The following is a 20,446-nucleotide window of genomic DNA, read 5'->3' as shown; positions in this document are numbered from 1 at the left end:
CAGGGTGGCCGAAAATGACAGAAAGGGTTAACATGGTGGTTATGGACGAAATCTGACTGCAATGGCAATTTCATAATAAACAAAATAATGAACTAACATTCGAAGGAGAAGCTCTGAGCGTATCACTCGACTTGACCTGCATTTGCGACCGCCAGAACGCCGTCACAGTTGGCAAGGGAGGATAATAGGCCGCGTTATACTCTCTCCCCGTGATTGTTGTGCTTTGTCCGCTCATAGGGACAAATGGTGGCTTCATAAGATTGCTCCTGTATTTTTTATAGCCAAAAATGGAAAATGACAAAATTTGTTTGCCGAGGACTTCGACGTATGGGTTCACTCATTTGTGTGAGAAATTTGAATTGAATAAGTGTTCGGTTCGTTTTTTCAAAGGTAAATGTCAAAATACCTTTATTTCTGGCAACCCTGTATATTTTACTCGGAACATGCAGTATGGACTGAACTATGGGCAAGTCTAAGAATGCCTTTCCTGCCGACAGATCCATTTATTGAAGATTATCCTCATAACTATTAGCCTCAGAGCCTTTTTGGTCTTGTATTCCTGGGTATGATATTGTACATTTGAGCTTTGACAGTGAAATGCATGCAGTGTCAAGTATGCACTTGAAATGCAGGACCGGGAAGTCGCGCATTCCCAACAAAAGTTTTGCATCATGTGGAAAAGTCTTCTTTCATGTGGGTCAATGCTTTTCTGACAAAAGACAAAAAATATCCCTTTTTGTTGTTCCAAATGTGCATTAACTGGACGGATCCACGACCTTGAAAGAAGTACATCATGGATCACTACTTCAGTGTTGTTGCATTGACCCCATTAAAAAAACATTCCATTGAGATCGTTTAAGCTACTAAACGTTTTGCTTGACGAAACACCAATCATCTTGTTTTTGCCATCATAATAAAAGCAACTGTACCACCTTGCAAATAGTCAAGAGTTGGGGTTGAAACACATGTTCTAGTACTAGAGCCATAGATCATATCCGTTCAATGGTAATTAGTTCTATACTTCTACCGAGGAGGAACAAGATTCACATCTAGCCCGTACCGAGTTGGAACGAACGTCAGATCTCAATGAAAGAGCAACGTAACCTCATTGTGAGTGACAGGATCTACGTCGGATAGAAGCGAGGTTGTTCTCATCTGTCCTCTTCTCTAATCGCTCGTAATCCCTTCCCCAGACCTCATTTGGGGGCGGTGGTGTGCTCCTTACTGTGCCAGACCAGCATCTTGGATCCAATTAGTACTTTTCGGATCCATTTATGTGGAAAATTACTTTTTTTTCAGCCTCTTCATCTTGCGCCATTTCATTCTAGGAACAACAGGGTATTTTCTCGTTCCATTTACGCTAAGACAGGAACGAACATGAGCACCACCCGAGAGAGCCAGACGCTCACAAGGAAGGTTTTTGCCTTTTGAATGGCGTTCAAAGTAGCTACACTTCTACCAACCATGTCCAATGAAGTGTATAATGCACTTTTGTTTTTAGTGCCCCCTGGCACGAAGGAACTGTCAACCTTTACCAGATTACTGGGGTGATGCCTTCATTGCTCTCTCTCTCTCTCTCTCTCGCTTTCTGTTCAGTTCTCTGGATATGGCTCCTCTGTTGTAGCTGGGCAAGGAATCATGGTTCGAGAAAAGGAAGGGGGACTAATCAAGTTATCTGCCACGGACCCGGAGAAAGTAAATGGCAGATCAACTTGGAATATACAAAAACCAGGGTCCCACATCAGAGCCAGAATTGTTCAAGTGAGATATCTCTCACTATTACTTCGCGTGCAATGTTTTAGCACTAAATAATCGAGATGATTTGAATTTGTTGAACGCAAATGTGAAATGCCAAGCTTGGATTTCTAAAAGTTACGAGAGCAATTTCACACCCATCACGTTTCTGGAGACAAATAACGGTCTTAGCTTTTTGATTATTGAAATGGTTCAAAAAACGGTCGTGGAAAAAATAACTCTCACTTTTAGATGCGTGCATGCAACAAATATATAAAGGGATCGACTTGAAATCACAATATAAATCATCTTGTAAAAACAACTTCTTCTCGACCTGCGAACACCACCTTTACTTCTCAAATACCTCAAATCCCTAAATTTTATGTGCGTCCATTTTTTTACAATTCTCGGCTCAGTCAAGACAAAAGAAAAGAGAGAGCAAGAGAAAGCGAGAGAGAGAGAGAGTACCCCGAGGTTTTTGCATGAGGACAGAATCGATAGAAATGTAACATGAGTTGTTTACGTTTCCCGAGAAGAGAGCGATTTTCCCCCCATTTACAGAACAAGAAGACCAAGCAGGGGAAACCAGCCCAACCCTCCTATGTAAACGGTAGCAATCCCAGACCATGAGCCACTCTCTATCGTCCACCAATCATGCTATGAACTTCTCTTTCCCAATTTCCATTGGGATAAAACTATCAGTCATTGCCATTGGGGGTAACCCGTGTCTCGCAAATAGAGGCAAGCGCCAAAAACACATTACACATGTATTATGCCTTTTGATTCTCACTAGCTACATATCTTAATGTTGACCTTTCGAACTTCAGAATGAAATCGAACGGCCTCTAGGGCTGAAATATGTTGTGCCCCATATTGTGTCAAGGCCATTTTGCCCATTGAAATCTGGTCCCCTTCCAGCGGTCTCATGCGGTTCCCATTGGTCATGTTCCGCGTTTGGAAGTGGAGGAAGAACATCAAGGGATCGAGGAGGCAAAGCGGGCGGAAAGTGACACCGACCAAAAGTGTCACCAAACTACGTGATTGGAATCGAGAATCGACCCCCGAGGCTGTGTGGTCCCAGGTTCCAACATTGAGTTAACTGCCTTTGACGGCCAATTGCTCTTTCAGGCTCCAGGGTGTGGACAGAGTTTTATTGTCTTGGTCAATCTGTTTAGAGATTCTCCAGGAATTGAGCCGTCCAAGCTGCTTGTCCCATGAGAGAGAAAGAGAGAAAGAGGGCGTAGAAAAAGCACAAGAGAGAGCTCGATCCAATTCCGTTTTCTGAAACGGTGGAGTTGATTTCGAACACGATATCCCTCTCGATGTTTGGCGAATGGTCTCGCATTTTTTGTTACTCTGGGATTGTGTCAATTATAATCACATCAGTCTTGCGGCTGGGGTTTCAAAGGACAGATAAGAGAGCGCCTCGGAGAAAATCGATTCTCGATTCTCGATTCCTCCCTCTCTCCCTCTCTCTCTCCTCACCGACACTTTGAAACTCACACACGCAAAAGAGCTCCTGATCTCTTTTTGTCTATGTTCGACTATTCAGACTGGGTGTTGTGTTTAATAGGGATAGAGACTAAAGAGAGAGAGAAAGACGCGTTATCTGATCGGCCGTGGACGACAAGTGTTGTAAAATATGACCATCCCAAAATGTAAGCCAATAATTGTACTTTGAAAGGGGATGCTACTACAACAGTTTTGACAATTGGTTCTCATCATAGGGAATTGGAAATGTGAATGGATTATTCCAATTTTTATAGAGCAGAATTGCAAATTCTTTTCAATATTAATGATGATCATGTTTGAGTGAAGGAATGACAAAATGCAGAAAAACTAATTGCAGATCAAATTCGCTGGATTCTGAACAATGGTGAGAAGCATTCTTTGATTTGTTTCAAATATATACAAAATAGACTATCATTGATGAAATATTGGGAATATTTCGATATATCTATTTCATTAATTTAAATGAGAATTAACTAAATTATGTGTCTATTGGTGTGTCCTAATTTTTGTCTGCGCAGGCATCCAAAATGGTAAACCTGGAACTAATGTTCCTATAAAATGCATGATTCCTCAGTTCATGTAAGCTCTCCATATCATGACTTTTTTCGGACAACATGGTTGTTTTGACTTATCACTAACCTTCAGATTGCCAGGCTTCGTCTGTGGAAACGGAATCCCAAACAATTCGCGCTGGGATGGGTCCATGTCGGACTAAATGCGAGTAAATCGGGGTGAATTCCCACGGAATCAGTGCAAAAATAATGTGCAATAAATTCAATTACGAATTCGTCATTTTGCCTTAAAAATTTGATAATCGATACTGATAAAGATTATGAAGATAATCTAAGCCACTTGATAGGCTGGATTTTTTTTTTAAGTCAACTTACGATTGATAACCCAATTTTGAGTTATCATGATTTCCTTAATGTTATCTTTAATCAAAGATTTAAGTGCAGGTGACATATCCAGGGGGAAGTGATATGACTTTTAAAATTGTCTCAACTCACGGAGCTGGTTTTGCTTTGTCATTCAAAAGACACCTTTCGAAAAAAATCCGTGAGCTTTTGGAGTGACAAATTTACCACTTCTAGACTGTAAGGCATAGTTTCAGCAAAGAGAACCATCCATCACAGCTGAGTGAGTCCATTTAGGCTAGAATTAACACATATTTTGTTTACACCAATCGGTACCTAACCTGACGAGTAGCACCAAATAGGTTCATGCTTCCCTGAAACGAACCGGGCAACCAAGACAAGGAAAAGTTTTCGGACACGGCATTAATGGCATGAATCAAGTTTAAAGAACCCACTTCACGGCAAAAAGCTCCCTTTCACTTCTTCACGGGGACCAATTCCTCTTTCAAGCTCTCTCAAGAAGAGGGAGCAAAAGAGTGCAAAGCGAAGTTAAGAGGCCAAACTAATGTAAAGTAGTTTGGCTAAAGTGTGAAGCTCTTCACAATTAACCTAGTCACGCGTTTTAGTGATCCGCTTCGAGGACTTTCCCCCGTCGATCATGCTTTATTGAGCGCCTTGCCTCTTCATCATGTTATTTTACAAATTGCAGAGTAGAGGGCAAAGTAACTTTCAAAAAGGCGAATAATTTATCGAATTTGAAAAGGAAATAATACCGCCTTGCTTTGCATTGTCATTCTCATTATCAGACGTAGTGTCGCAATTGCTTCGAATTCCTTTTCTACATGTACAAGCTCTATATAATGGCAATCCCAAGTCCAAGCTTGGGTCCAAAATGTTTACTGCACCAGAGGTTGTTCCAAATTCGCTTTACCTTGAAAGTTTTCTTGCACCTTGCGCATTAGCTCACTTTGTAACATTGTTCTGGTCCATGTTCCACGAAGAAAAAAAATCGCAAGAGGACCTTCAAGCCCTCGCTCTCTTGATTCGCACTTAGTACCCTGGGATACGGAAAAGAGTGTGAGAAGCCAAATAAAAATGGGACTGCCGCATATTTGCGGAAATTACAAGCCACCTTTTTGTGGGAATTGTTCCACAGGCTTCCTCTTGTGTTCCCCTGAGCTTTGTCAAAGACCTGCTTGCTTCCAGAGCTTTATGGTTGTAAGCTCGACGACGTAATGGGACTTTGATCCCTTTTTGACCAAGTGGATAATCTGATGATGAGACAATTCCCTACTATAATTGTGACCTCAATCTTTCGTTTCAATTGTGTTCCATAAACCTTCAGTGGTCCACTTTTGGCATATCTCATCAAACCAGGCCAATTCACCTATAGAAGATGCTTCCTTGTTTTCGTCCAGATTTCCTATTCCGTTACTCCCCTTCGATGGTTGGTTCCTCCTGAATCGAGATGGATCCCAATTCCCAACTAGACCAGACACAGTGGGATATAGCAATACTGTACGGAGGGAAAGAGAAAGAGGAGAGGTACGCGATCCCCTTGGGATTAATCAATAATCTATGATCATCAAATGGAATGTTCTTGTTCATCATCCAGAAACTAAGATGTATCATACTCGAGAAGATCCTAGGGATCAGGGACAATCTCTGCCCTCGCAGTGTCTACCATATTTGAATGGCTCATCCTTGGACAGCGACGGATCTCTTAAGCTAATAGCCGCAATCTAATTGAATTCCTCTGAAATGGTGCCTTTAACCAGAGATAAACTCGATTTTGAAGAGCTTTTAAAGTAGCATTCCTTCAAATCCAATGCACGGGATCGTATCATGACGTCCAACAACTTTCAACTTGACGTGGAACGAGAGAAACAATAAACAATCCCTGGATGGAAGTACGTATTGCCCTGAATAGGATATGTCCTCTAGGCTCGTTATGTACTCATGTTCTCATCGGCAAACGACAGCAAATCCAGAAATAACAACATTTTTGCCTCAGGCCAACTCTCCCTTTCAGAATGGAGAGGTTTTTGGCACCCTCTCCTCTCCCTCAAATCTCCACTCACTCCTCTTCCTCTTCCTTCTCCTCCTCTTCTTCATTCTCTTTCGCCTATCCTGGTTCATCTTGGGCTGTCTCTTCGGGATGCGAGGAAATCCTTACTTTCACAGACCGTTTTTTGTCGTCCACTATTTTGTGAGGAACATACGAGATTTGGAACAAAAACCCCGCTCCTCGATGAAAAGGAACAATAACAAAAATAATAAATCCCTCTCTTAGCCTCAATACAGCGAGCAAATTCCCTCCACATGTGCAAAGTAATAGTATCAACTCTTTTTGGATTATAACCCTAAAAATGATGATTTGGCGACGCCAAGAACTGGACGTAATGGTTCCGTTTTTCCCGTGGAAATCAATGGACACGAACACTTGCCAATGCCAGGGAGAGCAGAAGAAAGAAGGAATTTGATAAGTGTCAGGTTTCCTGACGAAGAACCATTCATTCGCCCACTACACCGACAAGATAAGAGAGGAGGGGACATTAGTCATGCTTCTCTGTTCCAGACATATCCCACTGCAACCCACATCTCTGGGACACTCACAAAAAAAGAAGGAGCAAGCCCCAGGGATGTAATGCGTATTCAATAATTGGTTCAGGCCGATTAGAGGATAACCCTAACTTCTTGAACAATCCCAGACATGGACATGTCGAAAACTGCTCGGCTTCTTTGTTTGCCCCAAGCAGATGGATAAAGATCACAAACACATGTCCCTATTTGTATATTGTATATTGCCTTCTGAAGCCTTAGGTAAGAGGATTCCGTTCTAAAGTGTTACTGATGACATTGGGGTGATTAGAGGGTTAGTGGCACATGTGGGACAGATTATGATCTGATTCAGCGACTAGTCGTCTGTCGTCTTTTATGTTCGTGGTGTGTAGCGCCAAGTTCGGGGCTGTGAAGGCACCTCACAGTAATTTGGTTTAATTTGAGGTCCAATTGCCGGGAGCTGTCGACGTAAAAACTTGAATAGAGGGAACGGAATGAAAGCGAAGGAAGGGGAGAAGCTCCAAATTGAAAACAAGCTTGGAAGATATTGGAAACGGAGCCACTCTGAAATATTCATATCCAAATCTGCCCTTGCGTGTGGATAGATATGTGCCAAAGCTCAGACAGGAGCTAGATCGGACATTAACTATTCTCATTCTGAATTTTCACTTCAAATTTCCGAAGAACCGAGTGGAAACTTTTCGCAACATAGTCACATTTTGAGGAATTTGAGTAATTAAACAGATTCGAAAAACTCAATCGGGCAAAGCGAACAGGAACCCTGAAGGAATCTCGAGCTAAAAGAGGGTGACACGCCTTTCATGTTTTCAATGACATGAAATATTCTTCGTCGAGTTCACCCGACAACATTGCACCCTGTGGTACGCCTCTCTTGAAGGGTGGAAAGATGACAACTGACGAATTAAACTGCCGCCAGCTCCTTACTTAGTTCTTGACACAGGGGGAATTGAATAAAAACACCCTGGAAATAAGAGGCTGAATATTCATGACTAGCTTTTGTCCACCAACTTTTTGGGATCCTTTTTGATATTTGAAAACACAGATTCGATTATAAATGTCTGGTTTGGATTGTCAAGCGACCGGAGCGGGTATTTTCATCTTTTCCGTTTTTTGGTTGGAAAAAGAGATTGAATGGAGGAAATCCTTGAACAAATATTTTTGGATCCATCTGTCTCCCTTTTGGAACTGGAAAGTCTCCCGTTGGCTTTTAGAGGTACGTAGTGGGATGGATGGTTGTGGTGTTAGCCAGGACGACCGTCTACGCACTGGCTAAAACCTCTTCCATTTGAGATGATTGAAAGGATTGGTGAAATCAAAAAGTTCTTCAAGAAGCGAAAGAGGATTACAGTCGTCATCCCAACTGAAAAGAGTCCTTGGCAATTGTGGAACGAACGCTATGCCTTGGAACAAAATGAAAGAAACTCCGTCTGAAAGGTGTTATTGATATTGACAAGCTCCAAAACTTCATCACCGTTGACGTGGACGAGGAAACTTACCAATGTTGTTGCCATTTCCAATGGTCGTGCATTATTCAATCAATGCAAGATGAAGGAAACAAAGCCTACACCCTCTTGTTCCCAAAAAGGAAACGTTACATAAAACCGTTGCTCTGTATGAGAGCGAGATAATGATTTCTTCTGTGTTGGTTGAATTTCAAGGCAGATAAAGCTTCGACAGAAAATCGATCCATCTCTAGTTGGCAAGACAACTGTCAGATTCCAAGTTCCAAATGTCGTTGCCAAACTTAGAATCAGGTTGTCTTTAAGCGAGTGGAACAACTCGTTAAAGCACCAGCTAAAAGTGGAACTGCGCCAACCAATCGTTTGAGGTCGCCTTGGTGATCCTTCATGATTTAATCCTGTGGGTTGACACGGTTGGATCGTTGGAGCCTGGGATCATGGAGGCACTGTGCCAAAAGCTCCGTGAAGACCTGTCGATCAGGCCAGTCCTAGGGTTTCGTGGTTCCAAAGTGGATCAATAGACAGCCACCAGGAAATATAAATCCATCGATCCATCCAAGCGGAGATGTCAAAAATTGTTGGGATTATGTGAAAGAAGCGAGCGAACACGGAAACTCTTTCAACTAATGGATCTTTTGTTCCAAGGCACACTTGTTTAAAAAATGACTTGCTGACGAAGTCAAAAACAACCCATCGAGTGTTTGCTCTTTGTCAACAAAGATAGCTGAGCATGATTTGCCATTTCACTTCAAAACCTCCGACGAGATGTTATGTGCACAGTACCTCACATTCAAGTAGCGTTATTATTACCGATGTTCTCTACCAGTTCCATAAGACAAGTAACATATTCTGTCATAGCAATGCTCTTTGGCCTTTTCGCTCTTTCGTGTTCGTAGTGCATCTACTTTATCATCCTCTCCAATGCGTCTTTCGTATCTAATGTCGAGTACAGTACCCGTGTTCAAGAGGCTCTCGTCTCATTCAGAAGAAAGCTTTTTGACAGATTATGCACATTACGACTTTTCCAACACTTTTCCTCAGGGGGTGACTGGACTGGTCCATTGCCCTCATCTTGTACTTGGCGCACAAACTACCCAATGTTGGGTGGTTTGGTGGGTAAAAAAACAAGAAAACCTGGGTGGTTTGCGCCGGATGTTCCCATTTTGACTGGACCCTGGAATCTGGGTCTATCTTGTTTGCCCTGAGTTAATCTCATCGGATCATGTTTACGAGGCGAGAGTGATGCCTAAATAATCGACCGAGTGATGAATTGCTAATCTAGCCTTTAGGCACCAACTGATCTAATGGAATACTACGCTCCTTTGACTGTGGGTGGGTATGTGTATACATATACGTAGATGTGAGTAAACACAGTAGCCCAATGGTTGTTCCCAATCTTCGCCAGGGCCAAACCTTTCCAATCTTGGAGATGATCGAAAGGAAAATTGAGTTAACCCAAGATCGACACCAACTCAAACCATCCATCCATCCATCCACACACTCATTCCTGTGCAATTGCGGTCATGGTCAACTCAATGATTACCGACCGCTTTGTCGATAGCTGACCATTGGAAACGTAAAAGATTACTCTCATTAACATTAAGGGTTAACGCCACAAGGCCTTCATGAAGCAAGGTTAGGATTGGATGAGATGATTCAAAGTTGTTTCTTCGCATCCTTGACAATATTTTCATTTTTAGGGCGCCCTTAAGAATTTTGGCAAACATTTGTCATGTGAGCTCTAGAGTTGTATGCAAATTCCATCTCTTATGCACAACGCATGAAAAACGGACGTATGTCTGAACTCTTAAGTAGGACAGTGGACGGCCAATGTTACGAGTAATGCTCGAGGGCAACTTATCTCATAGCCACGTGTCTCTCTTAAACTTATTTTTTGCTTGGGAGCTTTACGCACTTTAGGACAGTTTAGAAGCGTTTGGGTAACCTTTGAAAATTCGTCATTTCCAGGTCATCTTTGGGTACACTATAACAGTTCTGGCAGGAGTCAGGAGTTGAGATATTTGTACGGGGAGTGTTCACAGTTCGTTCTCCTAGGGATGATGAACTACGGTGTTTCCCGGCTAGGAGCTAAAAATTTATGGCTCGGAACGAACGATCATATTATCATGAAAACGGGAACAAGAGGGTAGAACTTGGCTTCAAAAGACGACTTGGGAAAGCCAGGGGCAAAGGGGTTGAATCATCATATGCTTTCGAAATTTGATCAAATCCTTTAGGAACCGGTCCTTCGACAATGTAAAGTTTGTGGCCCGTCCCGGTTTTCGAAATTAGGGCTATAATGTGTCTTCACATTCCTGGCTCATCCATGACAATAACACTTTGAAGCCCTCATCCTTATCCTACCCTCAGCCCATATCACTTGTTTGAGAATGTCCCAGAAGTATGAGGAAAAGAACAAGAAGTAGGGGAACAGAATCCAAGGAGGATTTCTTCAGCGTTTGTTCCATATCGAGAAAGAGCGAACAAGAACGAGAAGCTCGGGGAGATGTTTTTCAGGATTCTGGCTTTCAGCCCTGATGACTTAACGACCTCCACAGCTCAAAATGTCGGAAATGGAGAGAGGGACTGAGGGGGTGAATGAGGTAGAGGGAGAAGACCAAGTCTTCTGGGGTGGTGGGACACTGAAGAAAAATGGCCACATTTTTCTGCTTGAAGACCCAGTGGGGCTTGGTATTTTTTCATCCGACGTTAAACTGAATATCAAGTCGAGCCTAGGAGCAATTAGAGCCCTGATACGCTCGAATGGGTCCCCATTTGCAATAATTCCTCAAGGGTAGATAGTATGGCCGAAAGCAGAAAAGAACCAAATATGTAGATATTGCGTTTATGGTTGTTCATGTCAGTGTTTGAGGTATTGGTCGGGGAAACAAGAGAGAAATGGAGAACGATCCTTGGGTGGCGGAGAATGGAGATGCCTTTTTGGAACGGAGGGAAGGGGGAAGGGAGAAGAAGGAGGAAGGAAGAAGAGACGAGGGATGTTTTGGGAAATCTACTTGAGTTCCAGGGGGAGCAGAGGGTGGAAGGAAGTAAAGACCTATAGACACCAAAGAATCAAAGATCATCCCTCAAAGCATAATGAACCATATTGATCGGTTAAAGGTACCCAAGACCTGGGCAATTTCAACTCGCAAAGCTTATTGAAATTGACCACGTGAAGAACCATTCTTGGACCTTTTACATGGAGAGCTTTAGCCCCCAAAGGAGTCCAGGAAGGGATGAGAATGAGGTGGTGGTGGGTGGCAGTGGGACTGGGAGAAAGAAAAGCCATTTTGTAATTGAAAGAGATAATGGAGATCTCCTGACAGAACAGTATGTTTTACCATTGTGATCAATTTCTGAGTGAATGAAGACATCTTGGGAACAATGAAAAAGGCGGAGATTCAAACTTACATGAAGTTTCTATGGAGACATTCTTGGAGTTGGTCATGCCCTTGGCTGACCAAGCCTGGCATTGACACATGAACGTGCCAAAGTACTCCTCCACTTGGTTCCTTGTCACTTCCAAGGTCAGTTTCTTAATCACTTCACCCGTCTCGTCGTCAAAATGATCTTTTTCTTGGTGAAAGCTCGTGGCCGACATGGCCTCGCCATTGCAGACAAAGAAGGCCTTGCTGGCACCTTGGACCGAGCATTCCAGAAAAGCGGACTTGCCGCGAATAATGTAGGAATCCACGGGGTCTTTCACAATCACAGGCAGGGCTGTATCATCACTATTCGTTTCCGAGGTGGTCTTATGAGGTGAGAATGTGTCAAAAAACGACTTCTTCGTCTTCAATGGCTTCTTCGAGCTCAAGGATTTGTTCGGAATAGGTGTCGTCGGAGATTTCGCCCCGTCCAAGGAGCTTATGACCTCATCCTCGTAGAATGGGAACACTGAATTGGGATGGAAAGTTGGTAGAAGCAAATCATCTTGTTCAAAGTCGGAATTCGCCTTAGGCTCTGAAAAGACACAAGGGGAGAAGGGATAAGATGACTTTAGCGGCAATGGGGTGGTGACATCGAGTCGTTTTTTGCCGCCTCAAAAACCATTCAGTTATCTTTCTCTTCAAGGGCTCTCCGGGCTTTTTTAAGGCAAAAAGGGGGCTTTTCCAGCTGGCTGGAGCAAGAGATGCCTGGAAGCTATGTGGCGTGTCAAAGTTGAGAACGATGATGGAATACAGTTGAGTTGGCAAACACTGTCCAGAATATATCGCTCAAGTGAGAGGAGGGGGGTAAATGAAACTTCAACTCAACCTTGCCCACGGCCAAGTGGTCTCCGATTTGGTCCATTACACTCTATCGAGACATTTTCAATCATATCTCATTTTGACTTGATGCCAACCTCCAAAAGAGCTAGGGAGAGAGCCATGATGAACTTTCAAACTTTTGAATTTACCGCCTTTCTTTCGCATGTTCTTCATAAGTTGATGATTCACGTGGTAACAATGTTATCTCTTTCAAGGAGAAATGATAACGTACGGTCGCTTGAAGTATGTGCCCTGGGGTGAGAATATGTCCGAGTTCAAGTCTGACCCTTGCTTGAGTCAAGCATAAGATTGCCATGTCTCTTCTTTTACACTTCCATCGTCACTTCAAGAAGAGCGCGACGATGTGAAGACTCTTGACATCCTCGAGAATCGAGGAGATTCTTTATTCGCATGCACTTACAAATGCCCTCACAAACGGTGACAATAGAACAAGGAAGGACCAGCAATAGAGAGGAAGAGAGGACAAGGAGGAGGAGGAGGAGGAGGAGGATAGGAAGAAGAGGAGAAGAAATGAAATTCTTTTGTATGTGTAAATTAAAACCAGGGCTACCCTCGCTTCTCTTGCCTTTCCATCCACTTTGTTTGGCTTCCCCAAATCAGCCCGAAGGAATTTGTAACAGTTTTGAAAACTCGAACTGGAATGGGTTGGGTTGAAATGAAGGAGAACTGATGAAGGGAACGAAAAGGTCTCAATGGTTGTTGTTGGGAGTTCAAAAGAGACGACGAGGAGGACAGCCTTTGTGAGAATGAGGTTTCAAGGATTTCTGTCCTTTTGAAATGAGAGATTTCTCACCAGGGACCCGATTCAAACAAAACATGTTCCAATCCCAAGGCTTCCCTTACAACAATGAACCCTGAATATGAGTTTCATTTGAAGTGCACAGTGCATTGGCCTAGTTGCTACCTAACTCGTCGTTAACCACAATTTTTGGACAGATTACCGGTTTCTGCCTACCGCTTCCGTGAATTTAGGTTTGCTGAGCTTAGTTTGAAAGTGCATAGAATAATGAATTTGAATGGGAGATTAAATATGTCAGGCACCCAATGCACTTTGAACACTTCAAGCAAGCGGCTGCGACTCAAAGTTCAAAAACCACACTTCAAGGTTCTCAATTTACGAGAAAATTAGAGACTACATACATTGAGTATTGCCAATATTTTCATTGTCATATAGATACTGTATGTTCCAACAAGTTGCATACCTTTCCAATAGGTCTTCTTGAGGTATTTGTCTTGGCCGATATTGGTGGCAGAAGCGAAGCAACCGAGGGAGGCAATCGCCAATGGAAAAAGGACCAACATGCAAAAGATGAACATGTTTGCATCACGGCAAATTCGTGGGATAGGAGAACCCAAGGTTCGTCTTCTAATCAATCCTCGACACATTGCACCGTTTGACCGGTTCCTTTCGTCTGCCAATCGATCACCAATAGCGATGAACACATTTCAATTTGCTCCTCTCAGCACTCGAGATACATGGACCTGAAGAGAGGCCAATCCTTTGGGCGAATTCAATCGGCAAGAGCTGAGACTGAATAACTCAAACACTTTGTTCCACAAAACAAAAGGTCAAGGAAGACCTGTTTCAAGCCAGAACAATCCTTCATACTCTTGCACTTTAGGAAAAACTGGGACACAATCAACATTCAACCCATGCTCCTGGTCACCCTCGTTCTCGGGTCCAACTGATCCATTTTTGGAACAAAACGTGAGGATCGCGGACGGAGGTCGCTTTTCATGAGCTCGCGTCGCGAGACAAATACGAGTGGAGGTAAAGCCAGCCGTGGTGTAACCTTCCCTTCAGCCTCGGAGGACGGTGTCTTTCTATCAGGGACTGAGTCAACGCGGAAGGATCGGCGAGTGGAACACCAAGAACGACAAAAAGAAGGAAGAGGAACGGGGAACACTGAAAGGGGGAGGAAGAGGAAAAGAAGAATGGAAGGATGGATGCATGGATAGATAGGGGACCGAGGAAAGAGGAAGGAGGAAGAAAAGAGGGAAGGGAGAACGAGAAGAGCAAAGAACCGGAAGTGCTTTTCTGTCTGTGAGCCGGCCATTTTCGTCATCGTGAGGGAAGCGGACGAACGAACGAACGAACGAACATCTAGCGATGGGATCGCGAACAGAGACACAAATTTCATCCCGACCAGACTTGCGGGAACAATAGAAATATTTTCGTTCGAACATTTAACAGAACTTCAAGTTAAATATATGGTTAACTCCGATTTCATTAAATGATATTTCATCTTCCCATTATGCTCGAACAAAAGGTTTAAAATTTCCTGCTAAAAATGGTTTTATAACATGAGTTTCATTTTAAAATGATCTGTTTCACTTTTTCTTAATCATTTCATCTTTTCCTTAAATGTAAACAATTCATCTGCTTCAATAAGAAAACTTGGCCTCTCTTTTTAAATCCATAAGCTTTTCCAAAACATAAGGTACTCTGTATTCCCTATGTAATCTCTTTAATAATTGAGCAACCCCAGTACATTTATTTGTCAAGTCGTGGTCTTTAAGAATACGCTCAAAGGGACTCGGGTGAATCAAGATGCGATGGGACGTAAAAGAAAAGACAAGTTTCTTCCCTCCGCGCTCGTTGCCGTCTTTCTTTTCTCCTCTCTGTTCCAAGTTCCAAGTTCCAAAGCTCTGAGCGCTGAGGCTGAAGGCATTCGCAGCGATCTTGGAACGAACAAGAGACCCTGGCCAACCAGCCTCGACTTGCCCAACCAACGTAACATATATAGAGGGAAGCACGCTACCACGATGTCTTGCCATCAAAGCTGCACAAAAATCTTCGCTCTTTGACACACCCTAGCCGTGCTCTGCTAAACATGGGAACCACACCTTGACATTAACCTTCGACTTATTGAAATTACATGTCCTATATGGTTGATATTTCCTTCTGTTGCACTTTGATCTAGTCATGTGAGGGTAGTTTTGCCACCATGTGTGGCCGTTGGTTACGTATTGTGCTAATTTGATGCCCTTTCTCCGCATTGAGTCAGCCACACGGCCGGGGTCTGACTGGAAGGTTTGGTATTCCCCCTGCTTGCTTTTCAACTCACTCTTGGGTGGATCATACATGATACCCAAGTTTCTTTTACAGTACGTCCCAACGTATTCAGTGCATGATAGAACCAGAATAAATGGCACTTAGCTTGCTTACGAGTGAAAAAGAACGAGCACAAAACTTGGAACAGATTTAATGGCGTGAATCTCCTCGCCTGAAAGCTCACTCACATTCACATTATCTTGGCTTGTTTTAGATTGGGCAGATTCGTATATTTTTATGCTTTGATTTTAATATAAGACACGGGAGTGTCCGTACCATCGTTGGATTTGAGTTCATAAAAGCTTTTTATCCGATTGTCATTGAGTTAATTGACAATGTAAAAGTTCCGCTGTCCCATGGGTGTCAGACTTCATTGTTCTCCCATCAGTTGATAGGGGACAATGGATTTGACTGGTGTCACTCGGAGTTAAGAACTGCACATTGGGTTGGAACACGAACCTACAGTTAAGCCAAGTCTTGAACTGGGTCCAAGTACGAGTTTGTTGACGATTAGATTTGGCAGCGGGTCTCCTATATTTTTACTCACAAGCCTCTGACAGATCGATTTATGGGCATGATTTCAATAGGAGATTGATGGAACTTGTGGGATCCGAAAACTTTTATGTTACCACTCAGCCTTTGCTAGAGTTGTGAATGGTGGTTCCATGCCAGCCATGGAAGAGAAACGAGGAACAAGAGGAACAGATCCCCAAGATTTGCATGCATTATGATTACTCAGCATTCCAAGAGATTTGGAATATACTAAGCTTCCCGGCGAACTTGCTTCATCAGCAGGGATATCCATATAACATGGAACATGGATGAGCATGACAATCCATGGCATGGATCCACTTGAAGAAGTTCTGAACCAACGTTACAATGGACCACTGAAGCATCGAGTAAGAGGCCATCTATCCATAGGGTTTGATGAGTAAGTCTATACCTTAGACTTCTATAGAGAAATGCTGACTTGTTCCTTCTATTTTCAAGGATTCTACCCAATGAAATGAGAACACAGAAACGTATGAATCAATCCGAGGATCCGAAGTCACTGAGGAAGAAACAGATAGAAAAGAACTGATAAACTTTTTTCCAATCCATCCAGCAATCTGGTCTCCCTTCCTTTTCTACCGTTTTCTATTGAAGAAACACAGGGTTGCCATGTTTCTGATCTCAAGTAAAGGACCCACAAAATTGATAGCGCTCTCTCAAGAAAAGAGGCAACCCTGACATTTTGTGGTTGAGTGCCAAGAATTCATTTCAAAGTTTTCGCTTTGCCACTTTTCGGATTTAGATTTTCCCGTCGAGTGAGTGACAGACTAAAGTGAAGCGGGCATGGTTCCAATGTTACCAGATCTCGTTTCCTAAAGTGTTCCACAACCTCGTTGTCGGATAATCATTTCGATTCCTGGTGTAAATCCTTTTACAAGCGGTAAAAACCTTGGTTAAATGAGGTCACCGACAAGCATTGTGTTATAGGTACGTACCTAGAGACCCCAAGCTTTTTTTGCTCGCCCATGGAGCTCCGAATCGTTTTGCTCCAAATGAAACTAGTGATCCAACAGCAGATGCACTTGACAATGGCCGTTAGGGATTGTTTCCCAAATGAAATCCTTGATCTTCAGCTAAAAGAGACATTGTACAGGAGGAGCCTTTTGAGAAAGAGCCCTCTGATTGGTTGCTAGAGTCTCCCCGTTGGATCGTGATTGCTCGTAAGAATGTGAGATTAATCAGCGAAAGGAATGCTTGTGGCCTGGCCTTTGTGTTCCCAGGCCTTTGAAGATGGAACACCAAGTCTCTCTGTCTTTCTCTTTCAATGTCGACGTCTTTCTAATAAGAAGACCTAACATGCATCCTTTCATGCCCAAATAGTTTTGAAAAGGCATCTCGAGAGCCTTCAAATGCTCAGCTCACTCGGGGGACAGAAACAATGGAACAAAGGCCAATCAAGACATGTCTGTTCCTGCCATGAAATATGAAGCGTATTCAGTATACTGTTTGAAATCCTCACTCATCACCACCATCATCATCACTTTGAGTCTTATCTAACGGCTTAATCCCCTTTTTGCACAGGTGTTTGAAGACTTGGCAGCAGCGTGCACAAACTCTCTTGATGGGATCGATGGCAAGCAAAAGCACGCCCTACGCTTTGTTAAAAGCATTGCTCTCTCTCTCTCTCTCTCACTCACTCGCTTCCCACCTCCATTCATGCTAATCCAAACAGGATAAGTGTGTAAATGGGTTGTAAATCACTCTAGGTTCACCCCATAAACCATTTCTTTATGGGGGGCGGACATCTCTGCCCATTTATACGTCATTCTTAAATAGCCTTAATTTTCACATCGAAACTTATCTCCTCAAATCGCGAGTATATTTTCAGTCGGTGTACTGTTTTTGGTGTACTTAACTGATCAAAGACAGCATTCTATCAATGTTAACTAACAGGTAGACTGATATTTTGTTGCATCCTACCCACTTTTGATGCCAAAGATATTTTCAAAATCAATATATAGAAAAGGGAAGGCACTTCCGAAGCTTCTTAAGGGTACAAGATAAAATCACTACTTCCTCGATAATAGATAGCTCCATAGATGAAATCATGCTACTAAGTACCTGAAAGCCGAGTGCCGCTCTGAGTCAACAGAGATTAGCATATTTCCCTCACTTTGGCACCTCTTCAATCATGGCAACTTTTTCGGAGAACTTTGAAAAGTATGGCAGATTACCTCAGCCTCCCCATTCCCAACCAGGATGCTTCCTTAGGGTGAAGGATGCCAATGAGCGTAAGCTCTAAACTACAATCTTGTTGTACTGTACTTGACGATAGAAAACCAGAGAGGGTGGTGGATCCATTCAGTGGATCTGCTGGCGTAGATGGACAAGATGAAGATTTGCCTCTATGTCTTTTCCTTGATAGCTCTTGGATCCTGCCAATGGCAACTTTATTATCAAGTGACAAGGAACTTGAGAGGATTTTGAGCGGAAAATGACAGATTTTTTGAAGGGGGAGACGGAGCATTTGCGCTGAAGGGTACTTGGCCTCAACCACTCCCTGTTCTCCGATCACTGTTTAAAACAACTGGAACTCGATCACCCTGGTCCAATTTCATGTTCAGTAATATCACTTGAAAATGATTCAAGGGGGGGGGGCATCTCTTTATGAGTTAAATTGGAACCTTTCCCTCGGTTTTGTTCCGATCTTTTTGACAGTGATCCCTTGGATGATGGAAATCAATGCTCCGCCTAGTTCTGACTGTCATGAGTGTCTTGGCTTGAGGACCACTTGAAATTGAATTGATGACAGCTGCTCATTCGTGATTGTAGTTGGTCCCCGAGATCCCCCAGATAAGATCCTGCATCTCCGTCTTTGGCCAAAGCAACCTGCTCCACAGTAGATTAATTTGGTGGGATATTTGCCCACATTGACAAGTCTGAATCAATATTTACCCCCCTCGCAAACGTCGGGAGGTATTCCCTTTGATTTGTTTCAATTTATGTGTGTTAGATCTTGGCATCAGTTGAGCAATCAGGAACTGCTGTTCTGTAGGATCCGATGGAACCTCCCCCAGGAGACAGACCTCGGCACTCCCTGATCCGATTCATTTCAAAGAGACCTCAAAACGTGGCTCTTGTTCCCTTTGGAAAAGACAGATGCTATCGCCATTCCCTTGCTCCTCAGACGTGGTTCGCGACAAAACTACTACACCCCCAGCAATCCTTATCTTCATGGTAGATCTTTGTTATGGTCCAATTGTGCATTTGGAAGCAATTTTTGTCTCCCTACAAGTGGGAACGTGGGCTTAAATATGCTCAAAAAAAAAGATTCTACCAAAGGGCCATGTTGTTGCTGAAGAAGACCGTAGGACTGAGCCATTGTTTCAAAGAATCTTTTGACTCTAGGGGAGTTTGCAAATTGGTCAATTTGACTTTGATGAAAAAAGGACAATAATCCACTTCGACTCTCAAATATATAAACAGTCGTCCTGCTTTAACGCGTACTCGCAAAACTATACCTATGCACGAACTTCTGGAAAGATGTACTTTGAACAAGCTTCCAGCTACATCGGAATGCTCTTGGTCATAGAAACTCTGAACAATTTTTCGAATTAAAGTAATAAAATGAGAAATGTAGATCTCTTCAATTAAAGGCAGGTCATTTTTTTTTCTTACGAGTACAATGTGGTTCGCTTCAAAGTTATGCTTTGAAAAGCTGATGTTGCGGACCAAAAACAGGCCGAAACCTCGAATTTTATGTATTGTTTACTACAAAGCTTTGAACATGTCTCGTGAGTTCATTAAGCATAGTTTTGGGCTCAAATCTCTCGTTCAGTATGAGAGATTTTTACATAAATCGAGCGAAACGTCTCACAGACTGAAAAATTAATTCCTGAGCCGATGCTGAAATTGGCTAAAAGATCTTTGGCCATCTCTGGGTATAAATTAGGTCACAAACATCATATCGTTCAAACACGTTTCAAAATCGTTCTCAAAAATCATCATGTTCAATAACATTAAACTATAAAAAATGGTTTGAAAACAAAACCCACATATTCTAACATTCTGCTGTACCGTACATCCGCCTTTTTGTTATGGTCCAATTGTGCATTTGGAAGCAATTTTTGTCTCCCTACAAGTGGGAACGTGGGCTTAAATATGCTCAAAAAAAAAGATTCTACCAAAGGGCCATGTTGTTGCTGAAGAGGACCGTAGGAGTGAGCCATTGTTTCAAAGAATCTTTTGACTCTAGGGGAGTTTGCAAATTGGTCAATTTGACTTTGATGAAAAAAGGACAATAATCCACTTCGACTCTCAAATATATAAACAGTCGTCCTGCTTTAACGCGTACTCGCAAAACTATACCTATGCACGAACTTCTGGAAAGATGTACTTTGAACAAGCTTCCAGCTACATCGGAATGCTCTTGGTCATAGAAACTCTGAACAATTTTTCGAATTAAAGTAATAAAATGAGAAATGTAGA

General features: G+C 42.7%; 1 protein-coding gene across 2 annotated transcripts in view; it reads right to left on the bottom strand.

Annotated features, from left to right (window-relative positions):
- The window catches only part of LOC131880659 (netrin receptor UNC5C-like), a 42,548-nt gene that overhangs the window by 11,910 nt on the left and 10,192 nt on the right, over positions 1–20,446 (bottom strand). The window contains exons 1-2 of one of the 2 annotated variants that reach the window (XM_059227342.1): positions 13,614–14,084; positions 11,555–12,103 (exon numbers count right to left, since the gene is read on the bottom strand). In XM_059227342.1, the coding sequence (XP_059083325.1) occupies positions 11,555–12,103; positions 13,614–13,797 (733 nt within the window). In that variant the 5' untranslated portion in view covers positions 13,798–14,084. Of the gene's footprint in view, positions 1–11,554; positions 12,104–13,613; positions 14,085–20,446 lie in introns of those variants that run through there. The other variant, XM_059227350.1, reaches the window with a different exon arrangement.

This window comes from Tigriopus californicus, chromosome 1, assembly GCF_007210705.1.
Source record: "Tigriopus californicus strain San Diego chromosome 1, Tcal_SD_v2.1, whole genome shotgun sequence".
Lineage (NCBI taxonomy): Eukaryota > Metazoa > Arthropoda > Copepoda > Harpacticoida > Harpacticidae > Tigriopus > Tigriopus californicus.
The sequence above is the reverse complement of the archived record's forward strand: the minus strand, read 5'-3'. Positions and strand labels throughout refer to the sequence as shown.